At 56.4% G+C, this 15,108-nt stretch overlaps 1 protein-coding gene and 1 non-coding gene across 2 annotated transcripts in view; both read left to right on the forward strand.

Moving 5' to 3' along the window:
* LOC113407113 (inositol 1,4,5-trisphosphate receptor type 3) overlaps positions 1-15,108 on the forward strand; it is a 90,319-nt gene that overhangs the window by 35,155 nt on the left and 40,056 nt on the right. The window contains exons 4-18 of the mRNA XM_026655169.1: positions 399-485; positions 1,755-1,913; positions 2,558-2,656; positions 2,831-2,914; positions 3,369-3,515; positions 4,303-4,398; positions 5,403-5,453; positions 6,611-6,753; positions 7,342-7,441; positions 7,844-8,004; positions 9,826-9,967; positions 10,883-11,044; positions 11,970-12,142; positions 13,093-13,212; positions 14,215-14,397. Of these exons, the coding sequence (XP_026510954.1) occupies positions 399-485; positions 1,755-1,913; positions 2,558-2,656; positions 2,831-2,914; positions 3,369-3,515; positions 4,303-4,398; positions 5,403-5,453; positions 6,611-6,753; positions 7,342-7,441; positions 7,844-8,004; positions 9,826-9,967; positions 10,883-11,044; positions 11,970-12,142; positions 13,093-13,212; positions 14,215-14,397 (1,907 nt within the window). The remainder of the gene's footprint in view (positions 1-398; positions 486-1,754; positions 1,914-2,557; positions 2,657-2,830; positions 2,915-3,368; positions 3,516-4,302; positions 4,399-5,402; positions 5,454-6,610; positions 6,754-7,341; positions 7,442-7,843; positions 8,005-9,825; positions 9,968-10,882; positions 11,045-11,969; positions 12,143-13,092; positions 13,213-14,214; positions 14,398-15,108) is intronic.
* On the forward strand, positions 10,681-10,753 carry TRNAK-CUU. Its single transcript has one exon. It is a non-coding gene; the product is annotated as a tRNA-Lys (tRNA).

Below are 15,108 nucleotides of genomic sequence, written 5' to 3' on the forward strand. Positions count from 1 at the left end.
CAACCTGCCCAGAAGACTGGGGCCAACTTTTTTCCAAGGTGCCCTCCGATTTGGGGTGCATCGGTTTCTGGGTGTCCAGTTGGAGTCCCCTAGGCCCTGATTCTCAGAGCTGCTGAGAACCCTTCAAGCAGAGCTGCTCTGGCCGCTCCGAGTTGTCTCAGGTCGAGCACCCAGAGACCAAGGCAGCCCAAATCCCAGGCCGCTTTGTGAAACGTGGCCCCAAGCCTGGGAGCTTGCCCATGGCCGTGGAGGGGGAGGGGATCCAGAAGTAGATCGCAAGCCTGCCCTCCCCCTGTGGCTGGCGTGAAGATGCCCTCGTTACCCCGTGCTCCTCCCCCCCACACCCTGACGGGAGGTGGCTGCATCTCACCGGGCCCTGCTCTGTGTTTTGCGGACAGCATGCGGCGCAGATGGAGCAGAAGCAGAACGATACGGAGAATAAGAAGGTGCACGGGGACGTGGTGAAGTACGGCAGCGTCATCCAGGTATAGGCCGCAAGGGCTCTCCTCCCTTGGGCTCACCATCGCCGCAGCTCTGGGCTATAGCTCACGGCGTGGCCTCTTATCTCCTCCCAGGACGTCCAGGGATAGGGACTATAGCCACCTACACAGCTGCCTGATTGCTTCTCCTGTGAACTCAAGTGTTCGTTTTAGTAGAAGCATCTAGGCAATAGCTAATGGAGGGTATGTTCACACTGCAGGGAAACGCCTGCGGCTGGCTCTGAGACCCCGTGAGCGGGAGGGTCTAAGAGCCTGGGCCTCCAGCCCAAGCCCGAACATCTACGCTGCAATTTTATAGCCCTGCAGCCCGAGCCAGCTGCGGGTGTTTTATTGCAGTGTAGACCCAGAGTTACCTGGCCTCAGGTATGAGAGCAGAGGGGTCTACATGGGCAGTAAGGGAAGGGGCAGGGCTCTGTCCCAGACCAGTAGAGCATCTGAGCAGTAAACCATCGGTATCTAGATTCAGTCCCCAACTGGGGTGTAGCTAAAGATTGGTCCATTCCCTGCCTGTTGTTCGATGAGATGGGGTTTGGGTGGCTGGTGGTGCATTGCTAAGACCCTGCAGGCTGTGGGGTAGCGGATGGGCGCACTGGGATGTGACAAAGCACCGGAGTAAATTCTCACCCATCGGTGGGCTCCATTGAATGAGCAGCTGGAAACGCATCCCTTTGAACGCAGGGGGCCCTATGCAGTGCTGCGGCTTCTATAACAGCAGCCCGGTCCGGTCTGCTTGCGCAGGAAGTGAGGGTGCAGGCGAGTATTAGCAGACAAGTAAAACAATTGCTTTGGCTGCCGAAGGAGCGTACAATGCCTTGGCCCTGCACCCGCGGGACCCTGTGTTCGTTTGTCACCTGGCAGTTACCTTTGTTTGAGGGCTGCTGCTGGCAGGTTAGATTTTGGGGTACAACTACTCAGCTTCATGAGACCTGAAAGTCTCAGGCCATCCCGTAACTTGGGCCTTGGGGTGACACACAGAACCAAGGCAGCAAGCCAGGCTGGAGGACTAGGCAAAAGCCAAAGGCAATGTGGGCAGACCAGGCCTTCTTCGTGCAGTGTCCCTTGTGGTGGAGAAGAGACAGGGCTCTGCAGTAGTGGATATAAAGGAGGAGGCTGCTGGACACAGACAGACCCTGTGAGTCTCTCTCGCTCCCAGCCTGTGCTGCCTGGCGTCACCATGCAGGGTCTCCCTAATTCCCTGCCTGGGCTAAGGTGCCCTAGAAGGGACTGGGGTTGCCACTGGGTTTGGCTTTCCAGCTTCTCCACATGAAGAGTAACAAGTACCTGACGGTGAACAAACGTCTCCCCGCCCTGCTGGAGAAGAACGCCATGAGGGTGACGCTGGATGCCACGGGCAATGAGGGCTCCTGGCTCTTTATCCAGCCCTTTTGGAAACTGAGGAGCAATGGAGATAATGTGAGTATGGCGGGGAGGCGGAAACCGAGGCGGGAAGGCTCGGGGTGGGGAGTGTCGTACTCCATGTTCTGTGAGGCAACTGGGGAAACTGAGACAGTGAGGGGTAAGTGGCCTGCCAAAGGTGAGTGGCAGAGCCAGGGATAGAATCCAGGAGTCCTGACTCCTGGTCTCCAGCCCTGACCACTAGACCATGCTCCCTCCTGCTGCTTCAGCTCAGGTCCACTACAGGATGGGGGGGCATGATGTCAGGTGGGTGGTAGTGGAGCTATTCAGTGTCCTCTAGGAATTCACTCTCAAGTAGATGAGGGTGGGGCAGAGCGGACATGCCCTGTTCCTCAGCCCTCCCCCCTCCCCCCGCAAAGGCCAGCCTGTTTGTGTAACAACGCTGATGGTGCATTCCCAGATAAGGAGAGTCTCTTTTCTGCATCCCGGTTGCAGATCCCTGTGAGTAGCGAGAGGCTCGCAGAATAAAGGTGATGGGGGCTGGTGGAGGATCTTGAGGGTGGCAGGACCATGCTCCACCGCCAGACTTCCACATCAGCAACCACGAAAGAGACATGCAGGCAGCATGCCCGGGGCTTATCCCTCTGCAGAGTCCCCATATTCATGCTCTCACCCCACCCCCCTCTAATTCTCCTCCCCAGGTAGTCGTGGGAGACAAAGTGATCCTGAACCCTGTGAACGCTGGGCAGCCACTGCACGCCAGCAACTATGAGCTCGCCGACAACGCCGGCTGCAAAGAGGTACCAAGAACAGGGAGGAGGGAAGGGTTCGAGTCCACCCTAGGGACTCGGTGGGAGGGCTAGTAGTCACGATGCTCACGTCTGGATCTGAACTTCTTTAGCGCTTGTTTGGAACCAATCTGTTTTGTTTCAGGCCCGTCTCTAGCATCTCGATCTCTCTGTCTTTTTTCCCAGGTGAACTCGGTCAATTGCAACACCAGCTGGAAAATCAACCTGTTCATGCAGTTCCGGGACCACATGGAGGAAGTGCTGAAAGGGGTAATGAACGAGCATCCATTCTTCACGCCAGGGCTGCTGGATAGGGATTCCATTGTGCTAGGCGCTGTACAAACACGGCCCAGCCCCTGGGACTATCAATCTGAATTTCTTTGCCAGTCTGTATCAACACAGGGAGTAGCGCTCTGCTCTTTTAAGAGGGAAAACCTGCGCTTTCACCCATCCTGCTACCTAGTGAAGTGGGAGGAGGAAATGGTGTGGGGCAATAGGGTGTCTGGATGCGATTGCCCTGCTGAGCATGCCACCGGTATAAGCTTGAGGCTGCCTGAATCCCAAAGACTCTCTGCGGGACAACAGCCGTGCAAGAAGGCGGTTGGGCCTGATTGGCCCATGAGTGTATATATTGTCTCTGAAGCTTAGGGAAGGGGTGTCCACGGAACCGTGTGTCTCATGGGTACCTCCCTCGTAACCTCCTCTCTGTGTCCCTGCTTGGCAGGGGGATGTGGTGAGGCTGTTCCATGCTGAGCAGGAGAAGTTTCTCACCTGCGACGAGTACAAGGCCAAAATCCACGTCTTCCTCCGCACCACCCTGAGGCAGTCTGCCACGTCCGCCACCAGCTCCAATGCACTATGGGAAGTCGAGGTGAGCCCCCGGGGGAGCACGTTTGTGGAAGAGCATGTCGGCTCTCTCTCTAGTGGCTAGTGCGCACAGAGGATAACAGCCTACTACTGCCGACAACTGATGGCAGCTCAGGTGGTAGAGGAGAGGGGTGTGTTTTTTGGTGCAGACAGTCCCAGCTTCCAGCCCTGCTGGTGACCCTGGCTGGGGTAGCGTCAGGCTGGAGTCTGGCAGGTGACTCTGTGGATTGCTGAGTTCATGCTTTTGTAGCAGATGCTTTGACAGAATGAATGGCTGTTTCTGTACGTTTCGGGCCTAGACACTCTGCCTGGGCTGATTGTAAAATGCTGCCCCTTAGCAAGGCTGCCATAGCGCCGGTGGCTGCGGCGCTGCCCACTGAAAAGGGGCAGTTAATCGCTGCACAGAGCTAACGATAGGTCCAAAGCAGAGCCCGGGATCTACCACCATGAACAACTAGAGGGTTCAGATGGTTCCTGTTCCCTGCTGGAAGCCGTGTCCGCTCTGGGGTGTACCTGTCCCAGCCACCCCACCTGACCCACCACAGAGCTATCCTAGGTACTTAGGCTCTGAGCACCTCGCTCCCTTTCCTGCATTTCCCCTCACAACTCCCCTGCGAGGCAGGGCAGGGCTGGGCTGTTATCCCCATTTTACAGGCAGGGAACTGAGGCACAGAGAGGCTAAGTGACTTCCCAAGGTCTGTGGCGGAGCAGGGAATTCAGTGTGGTCTCCCAAGTCCCAGGCTAGCGCCCTAACCCCTGGATCCTCCTTCCTCTCCCCATGTGCCTTTCAGGTGGTCCATCACGATCCCTGCCGAGGTGGAGCCGGGCACTGGAACGGCCTGTACCGCTTCAAGCATCTCGCCACTGGGAACTACCTGGCCGCGGAGGTAAGAGCAGCGGCGGGAGCTGGAGGGAGAGGGTCCGCTCCTGCTACCGTTGAGGTCTTGCCATCCCTTGCAAAGGGACTGCAAACTTGCCTATTATGCAGAGCAGTGACCGCTCTCTGGAGGGCCATGTTCTGCGTGGGGGCCCTGCACATTTTCCTTGGGGCTGAAGCTCACCTTAATCCAGTTTATAGGGCACTTTGAGAACTTTTTGCCTGGGAGGCTCCTTGCCCTTGCTGACGGGAGGGTCCACAGCTCACTCCCAGTTCCTCCTGGCTTATAGGAGGCAGAGATGCCAAGGCTTGGGACCAGGGCCATGAACAACATTGCTGTTTGCCCATTTGCCATGCCATTTGCCCAGCAGAAAGCCCCCAGAGCTGGCACGCACTTGTCAAACTTGCTCTTCACGTTTTCCCTTTCCGCTTGGCCTGCTGTCCTTTATATGCTCATCCCGGGCCAAGCTCTACTGTCAATCCTTTCACCACAACCCCATTGCTTTGACGAAAAGGAATTTGGCCAGCCGTGCTTAACTCTTTTCTGACTCCTGACCAAATTCAGCTCTTGCTAGTCCTCCGGGGCATTTGCAGATTTCAGGGCCAGAATGATCATCTACTCCAGTGGTTTTCAACCTTTTAAACTTTGTGGGCCACTAAAACATTTCAAATGGCAGTGCGGACTCCTTTGGAAATCTAAGACGGAGTCTGTGGATCCCCAGGGGTCCAGGGACCACAGGTTGAAAACCACCGATCTAGTCTGACCTCCATAAGACAGGCCAGAACATTTCATCCACCCGTTCCTGCCTCAGGGCCACATGGTGCGGCGAAGGCTAGAACCTATATTTTAGAGCGAGACATCCAAGAGAGATTTATCTGGCATGTCTCCGTTGAAGTCAGTGGAAGAAAGAGCAGGTGACAAACCCCGCTGCTTGGAAATTGAAAGGGTCAGAGTCAACGGCCCAACTTTCGTGTTTATATAGTTATTTATTTAATATTTCTTTCACTTTTTAGGAAAACCCAAGTTACAAAGGAGATGCCGCCGATCCCAAGTCTGCACCCACGGTGAGCTCTGAGCTGTGTTCTGCTTGGCCAGTGGCTGAGCTGCTGCTGCTCTCTGGGCCTGGAAGTAATTTTCATGCTCATCCACTGAGACTCTCACACAGGGAATCAGCACCGTAACAGAACGGGCCATTGGCTCAGCTAGGGATGGAGCAGGTGCAGTTAGATTCCGGGGAACAGCAGCACCTGGTACTCAGGGTGACACTGGAGGGGCATTGTGCTCTGGTGGGTGTGGTGCTCATGGCAGTGTTGGAAGGGTGCCTTGCTCAACGTACCTGCTCCATGAGGTATCTCCGTGTAGCACACTGGCCAAGTGTCCCGAGTGCACCCCCAGCAGGTGTTATTACATCTGGTTGGAATCTAACTGCCTGGAGGGTTCGCACCATAGGCGCCGACTCCGTGGGTGCTCCGGGGCTGGAGCACCCACGGGGAAAAATTAGCGGGTGCTCCGCACCCACCGGCAGCCAAGCTCCCTCCGCCCCTGCCTCACCTCCTCCCCATCCCGAGTGCACCGCATCCCTGCTCCTCCCCCTCCCTCCCAGCACTTCCTGCCCCCCACCCCCGCCGCCTAACAGTTGTTTGGCGACGCTTAGGACTTTCCGGGAGGGAGGGGGAGGAGCGGGGACGTGGCACGCTCAGGGAGGAGGTGGAGAATGGGTGGGGACTTGGGGGAAGGGGATGGAATGGGGCGGGAAGGGGGGGACTTTGGGGAAGGGGTGGAATGGGGGCAGGACGCGGGCAGTGGAGGGGTGGGGCCAGGGGCGGAGTGGGGTCGAGCACCCACCGAGCAGAGGGGAAGTCGGCGCCTATGTTTCGCACAGCTCAGAGCGTGCTGGAAGGGCGTGCAGATGAGGTGGTGGTAGAAGAGAGACGACTTCCTAGCCCTGTGGCAGAGGGGTTCTTTTACCCCATTTACCAAGTGCCTTTGGGAAGCCATAGAGGTGGATTTGGTCCTGTAGATCCACTGGTGCAGGTCAATCCTCTCCTCATGTGTGTGTGCGACTGTTTTCGTGCTGCAAGGCCCCGGCCCAGTTTCTTGGAAGCTTCTGCTGTGTCTCAAGCCTGACCCACCTTCCCCCTAGAGCAGGTGTGCGTGGGGGACCTTGGTACCACGTCCAACCGCTTGGTACCACACTCAACAGTTACTTCCCTTGGTGCAGGGCGGGACCATTCGCTCCAGCCGGAGGAAAACGGGGGAGAAGATCAAATACCGGCTGGTGGCCGTACCCCACGGGAATGACATCGCCTCCCTCTTTGAGTTGGACCCCACCACGCTGCAGAAGACGGATTCCTTCGTCCCTCGGTACGCGGGGATGCCCGGGTCCTCTGTGAAACCTCACCGATTCAGTCAGCTTCATGGCCTGGTGGGAATTCAGAGCTAGTTCGCCAGTTGGGCGCAGTCTCATGGAGGCTGGGCTGCTTCAGAAGGGGGGAAGATTTGGGGTCAAGGAAGGGAGCATGGAGTAGCCGTCACACAACCTGAAAGCCTAGCACTGAAACCTGGTCCACTCTTGCCTGGGGGACCTCTAAGGGAAAGTGTAAGTGGCCCTGTTCTCGCTGAGCCAGCTCACTGGTGGGGACTGCGTGGCTGGAGCTGCTGTGTGTTGGAAAAGCAGTAGCGCCACCATGGGGTCCTGGCCCGATTCCCGCTTGGGTGACTGTGTCGACTCCCCTAATTCCCCTGCAGGAATTGCTTTGTTTCTCTTCTGCCCCAAATCGTGTTCTGTAGGCTTGCTGGTGCAGAATGATTGTCATGTCCCACCCCAGAGGTGGCTGCATTTCAGCACAGGGAAGTTTGACATGATTCCCATCTGCGCATCTGGAAAGTGCTTCCGCGCCTTTCTGGATGGAAAGCGCGATAGGAACAGAACCTTCATTGTACCGATTTCAGGAACTCCTACGTGAGACTGCGCCACCTCTGTACGAACACTTGGATCCAGAGCACTGACGTGCCCATTGACATCGATGAAGAGAGACCCATTCGTCTCATGGTATGTCCCACGCTTGGTCACAGCTTGACTGCAGGGTCTTATGAGCTCTTAGAATTCAGAGTTCATGTCCCTGTGGGCTCTTGATCATCATCAGGAGGACCAAAGCAACCTAGAACCCAACCAAAGCAACCTAGAACCCAACTTAGCTGTCCAATGCAATAGCTGATAGTAGCCATGAGGTAGGGAGGGGGTAGGGTGGGTCATTCATCCCACCATGGATGGAGTAAAGGTGCTGTGGTGGTGGTAGATAGCAGTGTGTGTGGTGGGGGTATACCCAGAGCCCAGAGTTGTAGTGGGTAAAGTGTTGAGAAGGTGCCCGTGTGTATCTGACCCTGCAGCAGATGCTCTCGCTGGAGCTGAAGCGGGTTGTGGTAAGGGGTGACACTGGGTTCTCTCTTTCAGCTTGGCACTTGCCCCACCAAGGAGGACAAAGAAGCTTTTGCCATTGTCTCTGTGCCAGTGTCAGAAATCCGGGACCTGGATTTTGCCAACGATGCCAGCTACATGCTGGCCAACGTGGTGGAGAAGATGAACGAGGGCTTCATCAGCCAGAACGACCGCAGGTAACAAACCCAGCAGTGCTTCTGACCATTGGCCGAGCAAAGCCAGGCCCATGCTCAACTCAAAGGCACCTCTGTCTGTCTGTAACGTGGTGACTTTTGAACATTGCATCCGATGAGTCTCAGGGAGCATCGGAGGCTCCAGTGTGCTGAGCCCTGTGGATTTTGGTGAAACCCAGGAAAGCCTGATTTCCACTCAGATCACTGTTTGGTCACATCGCCTCCCAGATGTCTGTGGGAGGGGAGCAGAGTCACTCTGGTGCAGGGGTGAGGCAGTGAGCACAGAGTTAGGGAGTAGAGTTAGGGTGCCAGAGATCTTCCTCTGCCTGCAGTACCAAATGGACACTCTGGGGGCCTGACTTTGGTGGAAATTATGCTGCTGGAAGCCTCTTGCCTCTCCAAGCCAGTTAGCTGGGTCCTCCAGGGAGGCTCCCTAGTCTCCATTCCAATTGAGATCACCCCCAGCAAGGCATCTCAGCCCCCAACACTGGCCAGCCCCCCCTGCCAGGCCTCTCGCCCTCAGCTGGTCCCGTCACCCCTACTGTGGCCAGGCCTTCCCCCCCCCACCCCCGCCCCTGTATCCTGACCAAGTGGTCACTCGGGATGCAGAAGGGATGTGGTGGGGGGTGGGGGTGGGGCCTAGTTGGATATCCAGCCTACAATAAGCAATGAAGCATGCAATTCTTGCAGAGTGCTGCTAGAATGCAGCCTGCCCTCCGGTGCCGGGTGTTGGCAGGGTCCGTGGGCCGGGCCGTATCTCTGTTACTCATGGCATACCATGGCTCTCAGCCTAGAGCTTCCCTGCCAGTGGCCTGATTACAAGCCTGCTCCTCCCCAGGGGCACAGCAAGGAAATCAGATTGTGTCGGGCCTGTGCCAGCCCCTCCTTTGCAACAAGAGAAATAAATTAGGAGCTGGGAGATGGCCCCGTGATAGCGTGGTGTTATTTATAGGTGGGTGGGTTCTTGGCATTTCCTAAGCAAAACACTGCGATCCGGTGATGTAGACAGACTGAGCCACTTCCCCTTTGCCACCCCTCCGCCAGGAGACAAGCTGAGCCCCTTGGACTACGGGGTGCCAGAAACTTGGCTGAAGGGCTATGTCTTGTGGAAGAGAACCAGGGTCCTGACTACTCATGATGATCAAACTCATGACTATTCACAAGGGGGAGGATATTAGTCCTGCTGTCCAAGCCAAATTCTTTATGTATTTTCGTTTGAATACACATGAGAACATAAGAACGGCCATACTGGGTCAGACCAATGGTCCATCTAACCCAGTATCCCATCTTCTGACAGTGGCCAACACCAGGTGTTTCAGAGGGAATGAACAGAACAGGCAGTCATCAAGGGATCCATCCCCTGTCGTCCACTCCCAGCCTCTGGCAGTCAGAGGCTAAGGACACCCAGAGCATGGGGTTGCATCCCTGACCATCTTGGCTAATAGCCATTGATGGATCTATCTTCTATGAACTTATCTAATTCTTTTTCTGGTTCTACACAATTATAAGGGATCTAAACCCTCATGCTTCAGGGCATAAATCAAGCTCTAAGAGGTCAGGGAATAACTTCCCCATGGACATTATGGGGGTTACATTCTCTCCTGCACAGAGGCCCAATACATGTTCTATACACTGCGTAAGTTCCTCAAAACCCAACTTGGTCTCATTTGTTTTGTATGAACCACCCAACATTTGGGGGTTAGTTTGGAGATTAAGAGTGGTTCTAGGCTGCTCTCTGGTTATTAACCCTCCCATTGCTGAGGTCCCAGGTGGTGTGGATGCACCCGCTGCCAATAATGATGTTGCATGCTGCCCGCTTTGCAGGTTTGTGATCCAGCTGCTGGAGGACCTGGTGTTTTTCGTCAGCGACGTTCCCAACAATGGGCAGAATGTGTTGGACATCATGGTGACCAAACCCAACCGAGAGAGGCAGAAACTCATGCGGGAGCAGAACATCCTGAAACAGGTGAGCAGGATGGGAGAGGAGAGACACGTAGGGACGCGGATTTGGGTTTGAACCAAAACGATTCAGCCACTGAACCCTCACTGAGCTGTGGGGAAAACATGCGCTGGGGAACGGGAATTTGGGGACGGGCTGGTCAGAGAGAGACTGGAGAATTGCAGACTGTGTGTCTGTGCAGCCAGCTTGTATTCTTCAGGGGCATTTTTACATAGTTATTGTTAGAAGTTATTCATAGTTGGGGTTGGGGGGCAAATTTGGTCAATGGAAAGATCATTAAAATAAGGTGCTCTTAGAAATTGGCCAGAGGGCGGGTATACTTGGTGCTGGTGTCATGCAAGCTGCCCTCTTCCATCACGGATGCCAATCAGTCCTGACCTGCAGCTCCCCACGGCTATCAGTCTTGTGCCCCACACGCAGCTCTGCTGACACTCATTAAACTTGACCTGCCGGCCCCACTCTTATTCCAGCCTTGGGTTCCTTTGGAGCCCAATGAGATGTAGGGTGCTTTTTTTTATGTCACAAAATCTCCACGCAGGCCTTAGATGGTCCAACTCATTCTGCTTGTGATCAGAGTCGAGGTCTCCAGAGGGGACCCACTGCATCCCTTGAACTACCATGGAAGGGGTCTTCTCCAGCCTTGAGTTTGCAGCAGGGGGGGTTTAACCAGGCTCTGTCTGCAGGAACTCCCTTATCTCACAGTAGAAATGCCTGTGACAGCCTGGCTAGCTCAGTTGGTAGAGCATGAGACTCTTAATCTCAGGGTTATGGGTTCAAGCCCTATGTTGGGCGCTTGATCTTGCTGCCTTAAGTGTACTAAATGGAGAGGACTGAGCTGCAGCTCTGAAAGCAGAGAAGGACTCTGCGGAGGGCAGCTTGGAATCTGACTCCCTCCGGCTTCCCTCTTTTGTATTCGATTAGATCTTCGGGATCCTGAAAGCTCCATTCAAGGAAAAAGGAGGGGAAGGCCCCCTGGTGCGGCTGGAGGAGCTGTCGGATCAGAAGAACGCTCCCTATCAGTACATGTTCCGCCTCTGCTACCGGGTGCTGCGGCACTCCCAGGAGGACTATCGCAAGAACCAGGTGGGTCCATGTGGCAGAGTGGCCGGGTCGTCCTGGCTGCAGCTCCTGGCCCCACATGGTACATTGTCATCTGTATTGCGGTAGCACCTTGAGGCCCTAATCGGGGATCGTGGCACCATTGTGCTAGGCGCTGTACGTCCATATCACAAAAAGGGAGCAAGCCATCTCCATCTGCTCTCCAGGAACCCACTCGCACGGGTTGCTGATTTGGCTAGCAAGCTGTGGGCTTTAGGACTCCCGTGCACTCCTGCTGCTCTAGCAGAATCAACCATACGGATAATTCCCTGTCTTCCCACTGGAGTTGTCAGCTACTTGGGCCATGAAGTGACAGAGTTTCCAGGCCCCTGGCCTCCTCACCACATGCCAGCTCTGCTGTCCCCAAGGCAGACAGGAACCTTGTCCTCTCTCTCTCTCTTTGGAGCTTGGATCTTCCTCTTGGCCACCATTTAACACTGACTGTGATGGAGAACCCCTGGGCGGGGATCCTTCTCTCCACAGCTGGCCAGACAGCGAGCAGGGCCTATGGGGTGAAGCCCTTGAAGGAGATAGGTGCCGGAAGCAGAGAATGCTCTGAGAAAATGGCTCACGGAGGTCTGAGAGGAGGGGGCAGCAGTCGGACCTGGATGGAGGATGGGACCCGCGCCCACTGCCAGCACACACCCAACCATAATCAGCCAATGGGGAACCTGGATGCCTTCCCCAGAGGCTGAGTCTGCGTTATCTGCGGGCGCTGGGTCTCTGCATTGGACGGGCACCCCAGTTGGTGTCAGAGCACCGATTCCAGATGTTGCTCACCCTACTTGTCGCTCACACTGGGGGTGTATTTTTGGGTCACCATTGGCACCCAATGCTAGTCCTGGTCCTCCCTGTCCCCTGCCAGCTGCTCTGCCCCTCCCCCCAGCTGATCTGTGCCTCTCCCCTCCAGGAACATATCGCCAAGCAGTTCGGCATGATGCAATCCCAGATCGGCTATGACATCCTGGCAGAGGACACCATCACCGCCCTCCTGCACAACAACCGCAAGCTGCTGGAGAAGCACATCACCAAGACCGAGGTGGAGACCTTCGTCAGCCTGGTGCGCAAGAACCGGGAACCCAGGTGCGTGCCGTGCAATTTGGCCGCTGTGTCGCAGTCTGTGTGCACTGAGCGATGGACCCCTGTACGGACATTTGGGGAACCTCTTTTTTTCCTGTTCAATTTCTCCCTCCCCCTGTGCGCTGGTGTTTGAAGACTGTAGTGTCCAACCAGCTGAATGTTGCTCTATTGCAGCCGTAAAGGTTGCTGGCCAGCAGAGAGACTGTGCTTGTGAAGGGGGTGGTATGTTTGGCGTTTGGATCGTAGGGACTAGCAGTGCCCTGGAGAGGGAGTTATGCAGGAAACAGGAGGAATCCAGAGGCTGGGGTAGTGGAGGGAGTAGCAGGCCTTGCAAAGTGACCTATGCTAGAAGGGTTGGCTCTCCAGGACTGGAGGGATCGGAGAGGCTAGCAGAGCCCTGCAGGGGCAGAACTCCAGAGGCCGGGGGTATCGGTGGGGTGGAAGCACCTTCCAGGGTGTTCGTGATGTAGGAGGGCAGATATCTCCCGGGGGGATTGCAGCGGCTGGCAGTGCCCTGCTGGGTGGCTTATGCTGTCAGGGGATGGGACATTGGATGCTGCAGATCTTGGCAAGGTAAAAGCAGCACTGCGCCGAATGGGAGCAGAGTCGTGAGGCCTGGGGAGGTGGAGACTCGGACAAAGGGCAGGCGCTGAAGGCGAGATTGGGCTGAGCCTGGTGCTCACGCAAGAGGACCCTCCTGGGTGTGAATGCCAGAGCAGGGTTTCTCACCAGTGGGGAGCATGCGCTCTCCAAGCCTCAAAGACCTATCCTGTGCGTCAAGTCAACAGCACCATAAGGTCTGCAACCCCAGTCCAGGTTCATGCGAAGACAATAGCTTTGAGAGAGAGGCCAGAGCATCCACTGGGGTGCCCTTCTCCTTCAAACCAGCCCACCCCCCCCCCCCCCCCCCCCCCATCTGATAGTGAGCTATGGCTCTCTTGTGCTCGCCCCAGGTTTTTAGATTACCTCTCGGACCTGTGTGTGTCCAACCACATCGCCATCCCCGTCACCCAGGAGCTGATCTGCAAGTGTGTGCTGGACCCCAAGAACAGTGACATCCTGATTAAAACGGAGTAAGTATCCCAGGGGCCGCTCGGCCCTGAGTGCTGGGCCCTTCCCAACCCCCCCATGGGGGACTGTAGCGTGTGTGGAGTGGGGAGAGTCACAGGACCCGCCCCCCCGTCAATTCATAGGGTGGAATGAGACTTCAGGGCCAGCTAACCCCGCCCCCCACCCATCAATCTTCAGGGCCAGCGCCTCAGCTGGTGGAAATTGGCATCGCTCCATTGATTTCAAGGGGGTAGAGAAAGGGTGGTCTAGTGATTAAGGCCTTGGCCAGGGACTCAGGAGGTCTGGTTTCCATTCCTTGGGCACATCATTGACTCTCTCTCTGCCCCAATTCCCCATCTGTCCAGTGAGGAAGGATGGGCCAGTGGCAGGATACTCACCCAGGCTCAATTCCCTGTTCTGCCACCGACTCCTTGCGTGACCTTGGGTACCTCGCTTAATCTACCCTGTGCCTCAGTTGCCCTTCTGTAGTATGGGGAGAATAGCCCTGCCCAGCCTCACAGCGGGGTTGTGAGGATGACCCCATTAGAGATGGTGAGGCTCTCAGATACTACAGTGATGGGGCCAACATATAGAGGGATGGATCTGGGCCATTGTTACGGGGAGCCTCCTGAAATTAGTGCCTAAGACACAGTATAAAGTATCGGCCTTCTTCGGCTTGCCCACGCCACAATTCCCAGCATCTGGGCCCAGCATCAGTCTGGGACAGGTGGATTCTCTGGGCTCAGCCTTCTGCTCCCTTGGTTCTGCTCCCTGGTCAGCAGTCTAGAAGAAGATCTTCCCAGCCTGTGATACCCAATGAGTTTTCTTTCCTTGCTGGTTATTCCTCTGCCCCGTGTGAGATGGGAGGTAGTGTAGTCAAACGGTCAGAGCACAGGCCTGGGGAGTCTGGAATGCTGACTCCTTGTGTGACTTTGGGCGAGTCCCGTTGCCTCGCCATGCCTCGGTTTCCCCATCCATACAATGGGGAGTAAAGACCCCTGTTGAACATGGCGGTGTGATTGTAGGCTGAGGCCAGTGAAGGAGATGTCCCAGACCCATGAATATCTGAGCATCGAGTACTCCGAGGAGGAGGTCTGGCTGACCTGGAGTGACAAGAACAATGACTGCCACGAGAAAAGCATCCGGCAGCTGGCGCAGGAGGCGCGGGCGGGCAACGCTCATGATGAGAACATCCTGAGTTACTACAGGTAACACCGTGCGGCCTCCCCGGGGGTCTGACGGGGACAGCGTGAGGATTGGAGTAAATCCACCCCTGGCTGAGCTGGGCTTTTAGGGGGAGTTCACCAGGGACTGGAACTCAGCATCAAGGGAACCGATGCTGGGCTCTGCGAGTGCCGTCCCCGCCCCTTCCATGTCTCCATATGCTCAGCCACTCCTGGGCCAGCCCAATCTCCCTCCTCAGGCGCTGGGATGAGCCAGGGAGATGACCGTCCGGCCCATCTCCCTGTCTGGCAATGGGGGACACAACCCGCCTGCCCCGCTAATGCTAAGGCGAGCCCCCTTGAGGGGGTGTGCCCATGGGACACTGGCTGGGTGCAGGTAAAGGGGGAACAGAAGAGGAGCATGTTTGTGGCCACCCCCCTCAGCCAGCCACTGTGGGGTGTGTTCTCAGTAGCGTAGCTAGTGGGGTGCAGGGGAAGCAGCCGCTTCCCCTCAGGACATTTTTCAAAAGCGGTGCCTTAGGGGTTACCTTATATGGCGCCAGCGGGTGGAGCCTGCTCCTCTCTGAAGGGCAGCACGGCTGGAGGAGCCAGGGGGGCGGCGGCGGGCGCGTCCGGAGGAGCACGCCAAGCAGCCAGGTAGAGAGCGGGGATGGGCTGCGCTGCTGGGCCCGTTTGGGTCCGGAGCGCTCAGGCCGGGGGGAGCATGTGTGGCGGTTGGGGGCCGGGGGGAGCATG

This window comes from Terrapene carolina, unplaced genomic scaffold (genome assembly GCF_002925995.2).
Source record: "Terrapene carolina triunguis isolate 2854851 unplaced genomic scaffold, T_m_triunguis-2.0 Scaffold198, whole genome shotgun sequence".
In the NCBI taxonomy this organism is placed as follows: domain Eukaryota; kingdom Metazoa; phylum Chordata; order Testudines; family Emydidae; genus Terrapene; species Terrapene triunguis.